Genomic DNA, 15,937 nt, shown 5'->3' on the forward strand with positions numbered 1-15,937 from the left:
ATGCAAGCATGTACGCACACACACACACACACGCACATGTATGCACTCAGCCACTTTCCTCAGCTGGCTCCCTCCGACCCATCCCTCTCCTGTTGCACAGCTGTCCCGAGGCCCCTCCTGCCTCTCTTGCGCTGGCTTGTCATCACCAAAGTGTCCCATCACATCCTGGGTCAACTGACTTGGAAGAACAGGAGAAAAGAGGGCAGTGACTTTTGCTTATTTGGTGCGGTTTCCTCTGGGGGAGCTGGGGTTGGCCCCAGGGGGTCAGGATGGGGCGTTTTTATTTATAGTATGTATGAGGTCTGCTCCTGCGTGGAGGCAAGAGGACAGCCAGAGTGCATCCGGCCTGGTCCTTCAGACAACTTACTCGCACACTGCTCCCTTGTCCCTGGGACACACAGCGTGCTCCGGTTCAGGCTCAGGGCGGAGTGAACGTGCTGTGCCATGTTCTCCCACCGCCTCGTCTTCCCTGCGACAGCCCTGAGATGTGGGCGTCTGTATTCGTGCAGCACAGCCAGGAAAACGGGTTCAGGGAGAGGCCACCCTGCTCTCTGTAGAGCACTCAGTGAGTGCATGACAGCCTAGATCTGCACTCACGTCTCCCCATCAGGATGGGGCCCACATGGGCCCTGTTCAAGGTGGCAAAGGAAAGGCCCCCAAGACAGGCCTTCACCCGACACTGGGTGCCTAGAATTCCTTTCAAAGAGCACAAAGCCTGTCACTCCCAGAAGAGCCACAGCCTGAGATCTATCCCCGGGGAGCCCCGCCCCAGCTGATGCTGACACAGAGCTGGTCAGGGGACACAGGGGCAGGCTGGGAGTGGGGGTAAAAATGGAGGCCCAGATGTGCCCAGCTGGGACGGAGGCCCAGTGAGGACCTCCGCAGGATGTCAAGGACTCCCTAGTATGCTGCTGGCTCACTAGGCAGGTTCAGGAGCAAAGCCAGGCAAAGAAGCAGATGTTAGAACGAGCTGCTTACCATTTCATGCTATCTACAAAACAGCAGGAATATTCTGTCTTTCAAAAGAGCCTCTGGGTAAAACATCGAGGGCTCAGACTAAGAGGGACACAGCCTCCCGCCCCCCCATCGGGAGCCCCAGCCCCCATAGGCTCCAGAGACCATGAGGCGGAGGCTGCAGCTTGTCCACTAGCCTCATTACTAACGCTGAGTACATTTCTGGGAGTGGGGACGTGGGCCTCACAGCTCCCCAGGCTGGCCGCAGACTCAGGCCCTGCCCAACTTTCCACTGGGGCTGCGAAGGGCTCCTACACTCAGGGGAGCTTTTGGCCGCTTCTCAGAGCACTTTAATTAATGCACTTGCCTTGCAAAGGCAAAGGATGACATGTGGTATCCTAAGTCCACGGGCAGCACAAGGCCCACGTTACAAGCACAGTGCTGGACCTTTAGTAATGGGAGGCCTGTGAGGTCCCCTTTACACCTGCTCCACACTGTCACAAAAACTGGACACAGACTTGCAGTTTCCTAAGCTGCTCCTAATTTCCCGCTTATTTCTAAGAAGACTCGAACAAGCTGCCAGATGGACGTGTGAGTGGAAGATGGCACAGGGGCGATGGGTGCACTCAGGCCTCCAGATGGAGCTAGGCGTCATCCTCGCCCGCTGTGCGGGGGGCTTAAGCAGAGTGGGGGCTCATTATGCTGCACTGCCTGCCAAGGGAAAGCCTGCCCATCCACCTTGCAAATGAGCCAGGTCACTGAATCAGGACACTGAGTGACACGGTGACAACCTCTCGTGACAAACGGCTTTCCTTGCACGACACGTGTGAGGCGCCAGGTGGGGCAATAAGGAGGGCTTTGTGCTGCCTTTCTGGGTTAGAGGGGTAGGGCAGGGGCTCCTGGGGGCTCAGCGCCTGTCTTCGCGGCTACAGCATGTTTATCTCCCCTGGATATGTGCCGTCCTCATCAATTTCAACGGCCCCCGATGATGGCCAACCTCGTGCCTACCATGCATCATGCTGAGATGCTTTGGCGTCAGCGAGGGGAGAAGAATTTGTCACCAACTCCTCTGTTTGCCTGACAATAACAGGACCCAATATTTCATAAAAATTAAGTGCCCAGAGCATGCCCGATGGTTTACAGGTTTGATAAAGGATTGTCTGGCAGATGTAGGGAGACAGGGACAGGAGGTCCCCTGCATCCTTGGTGTCAAAGCTGGTGATTCTGTAGTAACAGATGGCGACCATGGCACTGTAAGAGGCCTGGGGGGTGGGAGGCTCACCTGGGGGTCAGCACTCACACCAAGCCCTTCCCGGGGCAGGCCTTTGCCCCAAGGACTGGGCCTGTCTCTGCCTGCTGTCTTAGAGTGCCCGAATAAGTGGCAGGATCTCCCAAGAGACCTACACAGGGTTTCAGCCCTAAAACCGACCAGTCCTGGGCTCCATTCTTTACCTTCCTGCCAAGAATCATCTTCCCTTCCGTCTCTCCTCATCATGCCACTCACTGACTCAAATGTGCATCGAGTCATTAGAAAATATTATTTCGGGGCTCCTGGGTGGCTCAGTTGGTTGAGCATCTGACTCTTGATTTCAGGTCAGGTGATGATCTGGGTCATGAGACCGAGCCCCACATCAGGCTCTGCGCTCAGCACGGGATCCCCTTGGGACTCTTTCCCTCTCTCTCTTCCCCTCTGTTTCTCCCCTACCACCCCTGCACAAGTGCATGCACTTGCTCTCTCTCTCTCAAATAAAGAAAATCTTAAAAAAAAAAAAAAGAAAAGAAAAGAAAATCTAATTTATAGCTACTTTACACCAGTCCCTGTGCAAACCCTGGTGACATGGAGTCAAATCAGGCACTTCTTGCAAGTGTGACCTCTCCAAAGCTTGCAGAGCAGTGTAGGCGATAGGCAAGATGACCTAGAAGCTAAGGTGGACTCTGGGAGGCAGATGCGAGTCCTGTTCTCCAGGAGGGTCAGGAAAGGGTGAAGTGGCAGTGACGGGCACGAGGTGGGAGGGTGGAGTTCCAGGGAGAGGGGCAACCAGACAGGAGCCACAGTCATTCAGGCTATGAATTCACAAGCGACCAAGTCTGATCAAGGTTCGTGTGAGGTGCTGGGGTGGAGATGGCTGCAGCCCTGGACATCCATCCATCCATCCATCCATCCATCCATCCATCTATCCATCCATCCTTTCATGCGACACATGTTTGATGAGCATGTAATGTGCAGGGTGCTGGGGACACAGTTCACGGTGTGCCCGCACTCTCTGATTCACTCATTCATGCAGGCAACTGTCCTTTCATCCAGTCACCACCAGGGCTGAGGTCCCAGGTCCGCCGACCCGGCCGCAGGACGACTGGGACAGCCAACAGGTTACCTGCGTCAGGGTCAGTGGGGAGGCCGGCCGTAGGCCCTCGCCCTCTGTCTTGACCTTGCTGCGCTTATGAATGACGATGGGGTTGACGGTGCTGCTCACAGCTGACTCGCTGCTCGGCTTGTTCTGAGGGAGGGGTGCAGGAGAGCCCGTCACACAGGGGCAGGGTGAGGACACCCCGAGTTTTGTCTGGGCTTGACCTCCAGGATCCTCCCCACATAGACTGGGCCAACATGTATGTTTGGAGTTTCAGGAGCTGCGCCTCCTACTTGGTCCTTTGGCCAGGGGCACAGCTGGGGAGAGCCCAGAGCCTTCCAAGCCCCCACCTCCACGGGCATGGAAAGAAACCCTCTCTTTGGGAAATGCTGGGCACCATCACTCCTGTGCCAACAGCCTCAACTGCTCAGCCCACTGGAGCAGGGGGTCTTAAAGCGTAATAGCGGGGGCAGCTCAGAGTCTGTGGAGAACAGGGCTGGGCCAGCCCAGGGGGCAGGAAAGAAGGGCCTAGTTCCTTAGGAGAAGGGGGCTAGAGCCAAAGTATTGGGTGATGACAAGAGCTGACAGTCACTGTGTAGGGGCAGGTGCTAGGTGGCCACCTGGAGCCCCGGTGTGGGGAGGGAGGCCATCCTGGAAGAGGGGCTCTTCTGGACAGGGTGGAGTCTCGCCTCCCACCCAGCACGAAGTCACGTCTGGGCTGTGCCCTGCCAGGTGACTGGCCTGGGCAGTCACTCCATCTCAAGAACTGTCATCGTTCATGCTAACCAGGATCCAGGTCCACACGGGGCTCCGTGCACACAGGCTCATGTATGAGCACCATGACCCAATTAGGTGGCAGGCCCCACTCGGCCCATGTGTTAGCCGGGGCTGAAAGAGCTCTCATCGAGTCAGGGTCCCAAACAGTCTGACTGATGCCAAAGCCTGTGCGTCTCCATTCTCCAATACTCTCTCTATTATTCCATTTCCTCATCAGCAAAACGGGGCTTCACTCACCAAACGGGAATGGCACCTGCCACGTGCCAGGGACTGTGCTAGCAGGCCCTGCCACTGAGAGGTCTGCTGGAAAGGTCACAGAAGATGGCCTTTTGTCCACTTATGCTCTAAAACTAAACTGTACAGAGTGCTCTGTCCGCCAGACTCGGACTTCTAACATTTCTCTGTCTACCCATTATGTTGATTAAATAGGCAACCGTAGAACTTATTGGCTGGACACATGCCAAGATAAAGTGAGGGTGTCAGGACCCAGCCCAGGTCTCCTGACTGGGCATCCAGCCCTTTTGATCCCACGACCTCTGTCCAGAAGACATCCTACCAGCCAGACCTGTGCCCAGAGTCCCTCCACAAGTTCCCAGAGTGAAATGGCAATGATCAGCCCTTATGGGGTCCCAAGAGCCCGGTGACCCACCCTGTGCTCCTTGCACCCATCTACCTGGGTGGCGTCGCTCAGACAGTTGCTGTTGCTGCTGAGCTGGGTGGGTGTGGCATTGATCGAGGCGAGGGCCATGGGCTGCTGGGCCAGGAAGGTGGGCGAGGGCTGGATCAAGGGTGGAGTGTGTCCAAAGGCAGAGCCCAGGCCCCTCTGCTGGCTCAGGATCTGCTGGTAGGCCACCGGGTTGATGGGGTGGGGGAAGGTGAAGGCGGGGCTGTAAAGAAGAGCAGACAGGTCACGGATGGAGGTGGGGGGCAGAGGAAACCCTGCCAAGGATTGGGAGGGGAGTGCAGCTCATCTCACTGCCAGCACAGCTTTACCTTGCTCAAGAGCCAGCCGTGGCTCCCTACTGCCTGCTATCTCAGGCTTTCCCTTTTGAGCTCGCCCTCAGGCCTTGCCCCAAGATGCAGCCTTCACTCCAGCAGGCTGACCCCCAGGAGGAGCCAGGCTCCATCTCATCCCCACATCCCAGCCCTTCATGCTCTGATGCCTGAGATGCACCCTGCACCATCACTCCCAGACTATCTCACCCCCACTGGGCCCCTGAGGCTGGTTCTGATGCCCCTTTGTCTAGGAAAGGTGCCTGGGCCTTCCGGCTCACATGGTCCCCCCTTCTTTCACCTCTACTGCATTTCCAGGCCCCTTCCTGTCATCTGCATATGGGCCACCCTCTAGAATAGGATACTAAGGAATGATGGTGACCTCCGACCCTAAGCCATACGACAGGTAGCTTGTGGCTTCCTCCTCCCTCACTCCTGCATCACTCACTCTGGGGGTGGGGGAGGGGAGCCAGCTGCTAGGCTGGGAGGACAGTCAAGCAGCCTTACAGAGAGGCCCCCGTGACGAGAAATAAGGCTCCTGCCGACGTCCATGTGGGTGAGCCACCTTGGAAACAGACCCTCAGGCCCAGGCAAGTCTTCAGGTCCCAAGTCAGTCAGGTGCCCTGGCTGACGTCTTCAGTGCAGGCTCATGACACCAGAGCCAAGCCAGTCTCACATTCCTGACCCCCAGAAACAGTGCGAGATGATGAAGAGCTTATTGTTGCTTTAAACCACTGAGGTTATGAGTAATTGCTTATGAAGCAAAAGGTAGCTCCCATACTTGTTAGCATTTCCATCCCTGGGTCCTTGGGCCAGGCTCTCCCGACATTCCTAACAGATCCTGGCTTCTCTCAGGAGGATCGTGGGGAGGACATGAGTTTAGTCAAAGTGGTTGGGTCCGAGTCCTGAAACAGCCATGGGCTGCTTGGGGTGAGGAGGGGGTGGGACACAAGGATGAATGGCATCCACAAGGTTCCGGTGTGCCAGGCTATGACCACAGCGGGAGGCCCACTGCCTGCCCAGAGACCTGGGGGACCCAAGTCACTATCACACTCCACATGGTCCCCAGCACTAGCCAACAGCCACGACACCTACAGAAACACAAAGAAAGCTACCTTTGGTTTCGTGATGGAATCTCTCATGCCAGGCCTGGTAAATGTTGCTTTTCACATCAGAAAGTGCGTTTGGGGGCTGAACGAGCACACGAAGACAGACAAACACTGGCACATTTCAATGTCCTTGTTACTGGTTTTGAATTCATGAACCAGTTGCAAGCACGCTGATTCACAGCTGCAAGTCCCATCTCTCCTGGGGTTGAAAGTGTGGACACCCCCCCCACACACATGGCCCCCAGCCCGCCCCCGGATTCTCAGCCCCCTGCCTGCGGGCTGGGCTCACCTGAGGGTGCCTGCCGACAGGTGCCCGTAGGAGCCGCTGGCAGCCGAGCTGCTGCGGGAGTTGTTGATGTAGGCCACCAGCGAGTTGGGGGAGGTCCGGATCATCCGCTGCAGGTCCAGGCTGGCGTCCGAGAGCGGGGAGATGGACAGCGCCCGCTTGCGGCTCAGGCGGGGCGTCACCCGCGGGCTGGAGAAACGCGACACTGTGGGGACAGCCACCCCACGCGTCACTGGGCTTGCAGGGGGACAGAACCGGGGCAGGGGGACTAGGAGGCGGGGGATGGCAGGAGGGGCCTTTGAGGACGGTCTAATGAGAATCGTGGCTCTGCCGCTTTCCAGCCGGGGGCCCTTGGGCAAGGGGCCGAGGCTCTCTCAAACCCAGTTTGCTGGTCTACAGAATGGGATTGACCTGCGCATGGTGTGGTCAGGGTGGGAGCAGCACAGCTCAGGGCCTGGGTGAGAGAATATCTCAATGAACATAAATTAGCGCCTTTACTGCCAGTTTGGCAACGAGCAGGCACGGGAGCCACACGCAAACCATAAGCGTTGAGCAGCTTGGCGGCTGCTCACGAAGGGCCTGCCCGTATAAAGCTCCAGTGGCTGCTGAGCACACCTTGCCTGTGCTCGGCTCTTCCTGGGCTCATGACACCCGCCTTCTTTCCTTCTGTCTGCTCAGAGCTGCTTGGACCCCACAGGTCCTCCTCCTCCAAGGAGGCGGCAGGTTACCCTGGCTGCAGGGTTGCTGTGTTAGTGCCTTGTTCCCAAGCTGTGTGGGCACCAAGGGCAGGGTTGATGGCCTGTGGATCTCTGAGCCTCCATCCCCAGTGCTGGCTAGCCCCCGAGAAGGGTTTAGGGCAAAGTCAGCCTGTGTGAGTGCACAGAGCCTGCAGCTGCCCCCTGTAGAAGCCTCAGCAGACCCCCGGTCCCACTGCATCATGCCCTGGTGCTCCCCCTGCTCCTCCACTGCTGGACCCTGGGGGCATTCATGCCCTGATGCTCCCCTTGCCCCTCCACTGCTGGACCCTGGGGGCACTCATGCCCTGGTGCTCCCCTAGCTCCTCACCCTTAGCTGCCAAACTCTGAAAGCCCCTTTCTTCCTGTGCCACTGGGATAAGCACAATCCAAGGCTGTGGAGAGGACAGATGAGGCCCCAGATTCTGTCTGAAAAGTAGCTCCAGGTCACTACAGGTATCCTGCCGGGCTGAGCTCAGCCGGTCACCCACCGTCCACACAGCAGCAGAGTGGGAACCCGGGAACCTGGGAGTTGGCCAGATGCTTCCCCATCTTCCCCTCCTTCAAGACTGAGGCTGCCCCCCCAAGCCGCCTACAGGTCCCCTTTCTCTCATCCTCCCCCAGCTCCTTCCAGCCTACCATCAACCCTGGTCATCCTGGGGCCCTTAGCCATTTGCTATGTGGATTGCACATTCCTCACTGCAGCCCGAGAGAGCTCCATAATGTGTAAATCAAATTATGCCTCTGGGCCCTCTGGACCCACTTCTCTAGAGCTCCCCAGTGCTATTAGGAAAAAGGCCCAAATCCTCGAGGTGTCTTGCCTGGCAGCCCTGTGGGTGCTCCCTACCCACCTCTCCGGCATCATTCTGCCCATGTCCCAGGCTCTGCTCCAGCCACCTTCCTGCTTTCCACTCAGGTCGCCTGCCTTCCCGCACAGGGCCTTTGCACATACAGATTTCCTCTGTCTGAAGTGCTCATCCCTACTCTCTCTGCTCAGACCTCAGCAGGTTACCCCTTTCCTAGGGGAAGTATCCTGACATCCTCTGGTTGGGGAAGGTTCCCCTCTCTCCCAAAGGTGTCATGTTGGCAAGCCTGCATCCACTGGTGTGGTTTTCCAGCTGCTTTTGGCTCTCCCGCCTTTATGCATGAGGGACTTGGGTCCTTTCGCTGCTACATGCATTCACAGACAGCGGGCTCAGTGGTGAGACCAAGTACGAGATAGTGACTGTTGAGCTGCTGGTGAGGGGGAGCAGAAGCACAGCCATGGAAAGTCAATATTTGCAGACCGCCTGGAAGGTGCCAGGTACTGTTCTAAGCACTCTCATGTATTAAATTGTTTAACCTTTTAAGTATTAAATAGTGTAAATTGCACTAGAAGGAAGGGGGTCATTATTATTCTCATTTATAAATGACAAAACAAGTGGCTTGCCCAAGGCCGTGCAACCCAGGGAAATACAGACAGGGACTGGAGATCAAGCGGTTGGCCACCAAACCACTCAGCACACTGCTTCTGTCCAGCTGGGCTGGACAGACACACATACACACCATGTGGGGACACACAGTTGTGCTAGCAGCCACACCGAACCCAACACTTAGCTCTTGCCTTGGAGCACACTACTCAGCCTTCCGAGCCTCTCTTTGCCCACCTGTACAAGGGGAGCAGGGCAGCGTGGCTCGCTGGGTTATTGGGAGGGCACCCGGTGAGCACCAAGTGCCTAAAGCCCAGGGGATCTGCTAAAATGAAACTGAGAGTTAACGTAGCTTCTTCAGGGGGCAGGAGGATGGTTTTGATAGGCAGGTGGGCCTAATGTCAATACTAAAGGACAGCACGTCTAGAAAACACGATTGGGCCACACAGCAGTCGACTCGTCACTAAAGCACTCACTCATCCGTCCATCCATCCGGACTCCTTTCGGCTTCTTTGTTCTCCTTTACTGAGTTCACCCCTTGTCAGCCCTCGCTTTGAAGGAAAACCAAAGACGCCAAAGTGAATCTTCCCAAAGATTCCTATTACTTACGAACCGAGCAGCAAATGGAGAAATGTGAGGTGGGAGGGAAGATCTCACATCACATAAAGGAAGAAATACGCTCATCTGTGTAATACATTTTTTAGAAAAGATTTTGCTGCTAATATTTGGATTCCCACCCTCTCATGCACCCCTAACAAGAGGAAACAGGCCAAATCTGACAGTGATATTCATCTCTGTTATTCCCACCCCTCAAGGGAAATATGTTTATTAATGTGCCTCTTCCCTTGATAAATTACTAAATAGAAAGAAAATCCTGGCACTCATTTCCTGTGGCTTCTCCGGTGATTTATGGCCGGGGACTGACGGAGCCGTTGCGCCCATTCATCTGTGGATGAGTCTGTGATTTGTCAGCTGCCGGGGTGACCAGACACCAGCCGGCCCTCACCTGGGCAGACGACGCCTGATGCTGCCCATGCCTGTTGCCGCTGGCGTCTGAACCCTGCTTCAGCCACAGGGTCTGTCTTCTGCTCATTCCAAATGTAGCTTCATTCGCCCCTCCGACCCTTGTCAGGGCCGGCAGTATGCCAGGTGCGGGGCTGGACATGATGCGGGCTGTGAGCAGGGAAGACCCTTGGCCCTGCCCTCTGGTGAAGCTCACTGCCCAGGTGAGTGATGAAAGCAGTACCCACAGTACTGGGCAGGGTCCGCGAGGGGCCTGGGACCACTTTAGGTAACTCCAGAGTGCTCAGGGACAAGGCTGCTGTCCCTGGGGCAGCCAGAAACAGCAGGAGATCTGAAAACAGGCCCCGGCCCCAGGCAGGCCATGTTCTGACCTCCCTTGACTGCTCTGAGCTGCGTGGCTTTGGGCAAGTCCCTGGACCTCCTTTGAGCTGCTTCTTCACCAGGAAGATGGGCCAACAGGATCTACTGCAGGGTTGCTGTGGGCTAGTGGCCAGCATTATCACCCAAGCTCCGGGTGGACGTCCTGAGGACCCAGTAGCCTGGGCTGAGGGCAGCCAGAGGGATGCAAGGACCTGGCCTCTAAAGGGCCTGGCCAGGGCAGGTGTAGCACCAGCGGTGGAGAGACCGGTGACCCAGCATGACGTCCCAGGAGCCTTTCCTGGGCCAGATGCTGTCCTGAGCATGGGTCAGGGACAGCAGGACACAAGCCTTGTGGGTTCTGAATCCCCACTGGTTCTGGAACATTCCTGCACAGTTTGGCCCACCCACTATCTTCTGGACTCACTGAGGAAATGCTCTAAGGAAACCCAACTGGAGGATTGGGTTTAACCTGCCGCACGCTTAGCTCTCCACAGCCCCTCATCCCCTCTTATAGGGGGGTGGGGGAGGGATTGAAAACACCTAGGCTTCGAGCCCAGAGGCTCGGGGCTGAGGCTGACCATTTCCTAGTTCTGTGATGCAGACAAAGAAACTCAGGTTCCTGGCCTGTAGAGTGACTTTGTAATGCTCGTCTCAGCGCTGTTTGCGCAGGCTTACCAGACGAGCCACAGACACCATTTAACCCAGGCCTGCACTCACACACCAGTCCTGCTCCTCCGGGACCTGTGGCCTGGCCTGCTGTGCCTCAGTCTCCCTCCTGTCTGCAGGCTGGGCACAGGCTCCCTGCCCAGAGATTGAGGACTCTGGGGCAGTCCCCCCAGCAGCTCCTCCTGCCTCTCTGCGGTGTGATCAATGTAATTGGTTTCTGAAAACCCCCTTGGACCCGCAGGCGGCATAAAGAACGGGCGTCAGAACGGAGGTGACATCCAAGTCAAATTAGTGTCAATATGACAATAAAATATACAGCTTGGAGGAAATATGGGCTGTAAACAGACAACATTTCAATCGGAAACATTTCAATCTTCTCAATGCGGTGGGAGGAGGAGGGGGTGGGGCGGTGGCTGCTACCATTCTGCTGTTAAATCACCAATATTCAACAGCATAAAACAAGAGAATTCCATTTTAAGGCCCTGGTGACAACCAGTGAATTCCCGGCCCTCCAGAGAACTGGGGGGCAGAGTGATGGCCTTGGACTCCCTGACCGGTTATCCATCACCTCCCTGCACAGCATCACTTCCCACTCTTCCTGCTATAAATCAGCCTCCTTTAAAAACAGGAGGCAACGGGCCTTCATCGACCACCAGGAGGCTGAGAAGCCCCCAGCAAGGGAGGGACATGGGAGATGCCCTTGGTCCTGCCCACGGCCCGGCCCCGGGTCCTGAGAGGAGTGCAGGGCTTGGATGTGCACTCCAGCAAGAGGCCTCTCTGCCTCCCTGCCTTTCCTGCACCGCCCTGGGGTTTTCCTCAGTGTAGGATGTGTACTCAACCCAGACGAGGTTATTTTCGGCCTAATGGACACGGGGACAGGACGTATCCTCAGATACAATCAGGTTTCTCACATGAGAAAAAATATCAGTTCTATTCTGACATCTATTTATTTAATCTGCAAAGGTGACTATATTAAAAATATACTATTAAAGAATCGTGCCCATGGCACTTGGCTCAGGTAAAAATGGTGCTGGTGGTTTGCTATCGAGTGGGCTGGGGACACTGCCCTGGAGGATGTGGACATAAGGCCACCTGTGTCCTACACTTTCCCTGTAGGTTGCCACACAGTCCGGCAGACCTGACCTCTGCACCTCAAAGCCTCTGGGAAGTTCTCTCCTCCTGGAAAGAAAGGGAAAGAGCTGAGAAAGGAGGCGGCGTAGGTGAGGCGGCCTCAGGATGGGATATTCTTTGTCCTGACCAGGAGCTTACACAGAGCAGCCCATGGAGCTTATGAAGCACCACGAGGGCATGACTTGGCCGACTATGCATAGCTGTGTCCCTAGCACCTAGAGCCATGCCTGGCATATAGGAGGTGCTCAAGACCTATTCTCAGAATGACTGAGAGAGAAAGAGAAACAGAGAGAGAAGGAAGGGCTAGTCTCCTCGACTTCGCACAAGCTCTTGAGGCCCCCTGCATCTGCACAGAGCTTCCATGTCATGGTCATGCTTATGGGAGGCTTTCTAACTGAACACACATGTCCTCAGAGAGTCTCAGGACCCTTGCATAGGGGGGCTCTGAACCTGCACCATTCTCTGTTGAGAGTCTGAGCAAAAAGAAATTTGATGGGAAGATCTCTCCCCAGATCCATGCAGCTGGGACCAGCAGAAAGCACCAGAACTGGTGGGTTTTCCCTGCTCCTCAGTTTATGGGAGGGGTGAGGCTGGGCTCTGAGCACTGGAGTCTCTTAGGGATGCACACGAACAACACATCCATGTGGGCATCAAAGCAGAACAGAAATTCCTAAAATTTTTAAAAGCGGAAGCAAAGGTTCCGGTTGTAATTCAAACTGGGTTGAAAAGAAAAACTGTATTAAGTCATGACAAATACAGGATATCACGTTGCACTACTCTTGATTTGCTTGGATCGTAAGTGATTGGGACCAGAGGCAAAGAATCCTCTGTTCCTGAAATGCTTCAGGGTTCAGAAAAATCCCCCAGCCCCACCCCAGGCCTCAGCTGGAGAAACTGATGTGCCTGCTCCGGCCCAGCACGGAAGCTTCCCTCTGCACCCTGGAGCCAATCACGTTCCCAAGAGGAGAGGTGGAGAAAGGATCGTGGGTGGGTGTGATGAGTCCGACGTGAGCTGGACGCTCTCACGCCCACTGGTGAGCTCATCGCCTGATGCTCCGGCTCGGCCTCAGATGCTGCCAAATGCTGAGCACCCCTGAGAACAAAGCGGCCGTGTTCCCAGCCGCCTCCCCGGCTCCCTGCAAGTCGGCCCAGTCTCTCCCCAACCAGTTTGCATCTTTCCACTCTAGGATTTTGTGTGACTGTCACTCACTCACACAGTCACTCTGCAAACACGGGGCCTGCTCCTTGGCAGCCAAGCTCCCGAACATGGAGGGCTCCCCAGTTTGTTAACAGGGAAGCAGCACCCAGTGAGGGGGAGGGTGGGAGCTCCAGCAGAGCTGATGCAGTCAAGCTGGGGCTGGATTTTGGGTGGAGGGCTGAGCTGGGCGAGCCTGTAGAGTGGCACTGGGAGGGTGCCGGGTGACCGCAGGTGGAGCGGGGCGCTGGGAGGCAGTGTGCAAGGCGGAGGAGCCGAGGCTGGAGGGGAAGGCCGCTGGCCCTGAGAGTGATGGAAGCCACCGGGACTCAGAAGGGCAGAGGGGATGACCGATCACTGCCAGGCAGCATGGAGCCTGAGGGACCCCGGGGTGGCAAATCGTGGGGCTGCCAGGAGGGCTGACAAGCCAGATGTGGCAGGCCTGGGAGGCAGGGGGTGGTGGCCAGGAGGAGTCGTGGCACGGGGCTAGGCACGGGGTACACAGAGACAAAAGTCCCGCAGGAGAAGAAGGAGAAATCCGGCGGAAAGAGACTGGAGCAAGTACTGACTGAGCGGCTACTGCACGCCAGCCCCTGAGCCACGTTCACACGCGCGGTCCAACTCAACAGCGTGTTTGGTTCAACCTGCAGGCAGGGCTGGGAATCGCGGTGCGGGCCGCATTCAGTGCCCCAGCACCTCGGGCCAGTTCCCACAGTGGGGACGCGCACAGGCGGTGCTGGCCTGGCCGGGCCGCGGTTCACAACCCAAACTCCCTCCCCACGGCCACCCCTACGGGCACCGTGCTCTGCCCAGATGCTCAGGAACACATCTGGCCCTGCAGGCCCTCCCTGGGGCCACGGCTCTTGGGGTGTCAGATGTGTGGTGCTGCCTGGAGGCAGTGGGCAGGCGCTCATGTCTGCTGACCGGGGCTCTCCTGCCTCTGAGGACACCTGCCTGACTTGACCCCTGGGCCATGGTTTGTCTGTGTCTGCCCACTGACCAGGTGGCCTGGTGCCAGCCACCGAGGCCTCGGGAGGCAGGCCCTGTGGGAGGATGTGACACTTGGACGTGGCTATTTGAGTGCTATATTGTGCCTGCTGTCTGGTTTCTAATTTTGACAAGCGGCAGGTACATACAGCTTTACTGGAGCCCTACCTTCGCCACCTGCTGACACCCCACCCCACTTCTGTGGGGGGCACCAGAGGGCTGTTGAGAGAAGGAGGGCACGTGGGGGGTGTGCTTAGGGGGCCGGGCCTTTTCTCACACTCCACATTTGCGCTTAGTCCTGGACTGAACGCCATCCCCTGGGGAAGGTAGTGGGATGGGACAGCCCCGGGAATCTGATGCGGTTGGCACCCCTCAGGGCATGACGAGGAGAACACCGATGAGCGCCGGTGTTGGGAGGACTCTAGGGCTCTTCCCAGTGACACTCCTGTGGTGGATCAGGGAAGGCTCTGTGGGGTTCTGGAACCACATGAGGTGGCTCCGGCAAATATGAGGTGGGTAGGGCAGGCAGAGACAAGAAGGATTGAGAGGAGGGAAGTGGGAGAGGGCATCTGGGGAGATGTCCCAGAGGAGGCAAAATCTCAGCCAAGCCTGAGGAAATAAGAGGCTTATTTTTGCTCCAGCCAATAAGGTGGAGCTGCAGTGGCTGGTGGGGACGGGAAATCCTGGGGGATGGGAGGAGGCTGAGGGGTGCAGAGGCCCACCTTGAGTCATGCAGCCGGGCAGGCACCCGGACTTCCCTCCAGGGCAGGTCTCCCTGCAGACCTGGGTGCTCCCTACCGTCAGGGAGTGGAAAATCCCTCCCAGGCAGGGCTGGAGGAGAATAACCCTGCCCCCTGCAGTGGTTTCTAGCTCTGCTGTCTGGCCTGGATCCCTGGGAATCTCTGGGCTGGGCTCCAGGAACAGCAGGTGGAATGGCACTGGCTGGGTGAGGGGGGATTTAGCCTCCCTCAGAGAAGAGGCGGGGCCCCATGATGATCCCAGGGGCTCATGGTCAGGCGGCCACAGGCACCCCTGGGAAATGAAGATAGTATCTGGCGGGAGGGAAAGCCTTGGTATATTATGGGCAACAAGAACTTTACCCAGAACACTGGATCTCCCATCTGCCAACGTGCCCTGCTCGCAGCTTCCAGCTCAGTTAGTGACAGCCACCCTCCACGTGCTCAGGCCCAACACCCTGGTGTTGTCCTTAATGCCTTTCTTTCTTCCTACTTTCTCATCTGTCTGCGAACAAATCTTGTGACTATCTAAAATGTGATCACTCTCCCCACCTCTACTAACCAGAACCCCCTGCTTCCACCTTGCCCCTAAACCTATTCTCAGATCAGCAGCCACAATGGGATTCCTTTTAAGAACTTAGATCTCATTACTCCTCTGTCCAACCCCCCACCCCAAGGGCCCCATCATGTCAAGCCTTACAAAGCCATGACCAGCCTGCCCGACCAGCCCTGGAACTCTGGCCCCACCCTCCTCCGGCCCCTCACCCCCTGGGTGCTGGGCATGCTGGCCTCCTGGGTTTTTCTTGAGCTCAGAGGGCACACTGCTGCCCCAGGTCCTTTGCATTTGCTATTTCCCATCTGGATCATATTTCTGTACTGCTCTGCTCCTTCAATCCTGTGCTCAAATATCACTTTCCCAGGGAGGATTTCTCAATATCTTCATTCAAGACTTGCAGCCCCCCCCCCCCCCCGACCTGGTGCTTCCTACCCCATCCTTGGCTTTGTTTGTCTCTCCCTACTGTGCTAGAAGTTCCATGAAAGCAGAGACGAGTGTGTTTTATTCCCCAGACTGTAATTCCTAAAACACGTCCTGGCCTGCGGTGACTCACTAAGTATGTGCGGGGGTTGCTCAGACTCAGTCCCCTGTGGACAGCAGTCATGGCAGGGATCCCAGATCCCCCGCTTAGGGCTCCTCACCCACAAAAGGAGCAACATGCACCCTCCTCAG

General features: G+C 56.7%; 1 protein-coding gene across 3 annotated transcripts in view; it reads right to left on the minus strand.

The window, feature by feature from the left end:
* The window catches only part of GLI2 (GLI family zinc finger 2), a 255,045-nt gene that overhangs the window by 17,301 nt on the left and 221,807 nt on the right, over positions 1-15,937 (minus strand). For all 3 annotated transcript variants that reach the window (XM_077861356.1, XM_077861358.1, XM_077861357.1), the window contains 3 exons: positions 6,471-6,672; positions 4,753-4,966; positions 3,330-3,452 (listed from right to left, as the gene is read on the minus strand). In XM_077861356.1, coding sequence (XP_077717482.1) covers positions 3,330-3,452; positions 4,753-4,966; positions 6,471-6,672 — 539 coding nt within the window. The remainder of the gene's footprint in view (positions 1-3,329; positions 3,453-4,752; positions 4,967-6,470; positions 6,673-15,937) is intronic.

Source organism: Canis aureus, chromosome 20 (assembly GCF_053574225.1).
Source record: "Canis aureus isolate CA01 chromosome 20, VMU_Caureus_v.1.0, whole genome shotgun sequence".
Taxonomy (NCBI): Eukaryota; Metazoa; Chordata; class Mammalia; order Carnivora; family Canidae; genus Canis; species Canis aureus.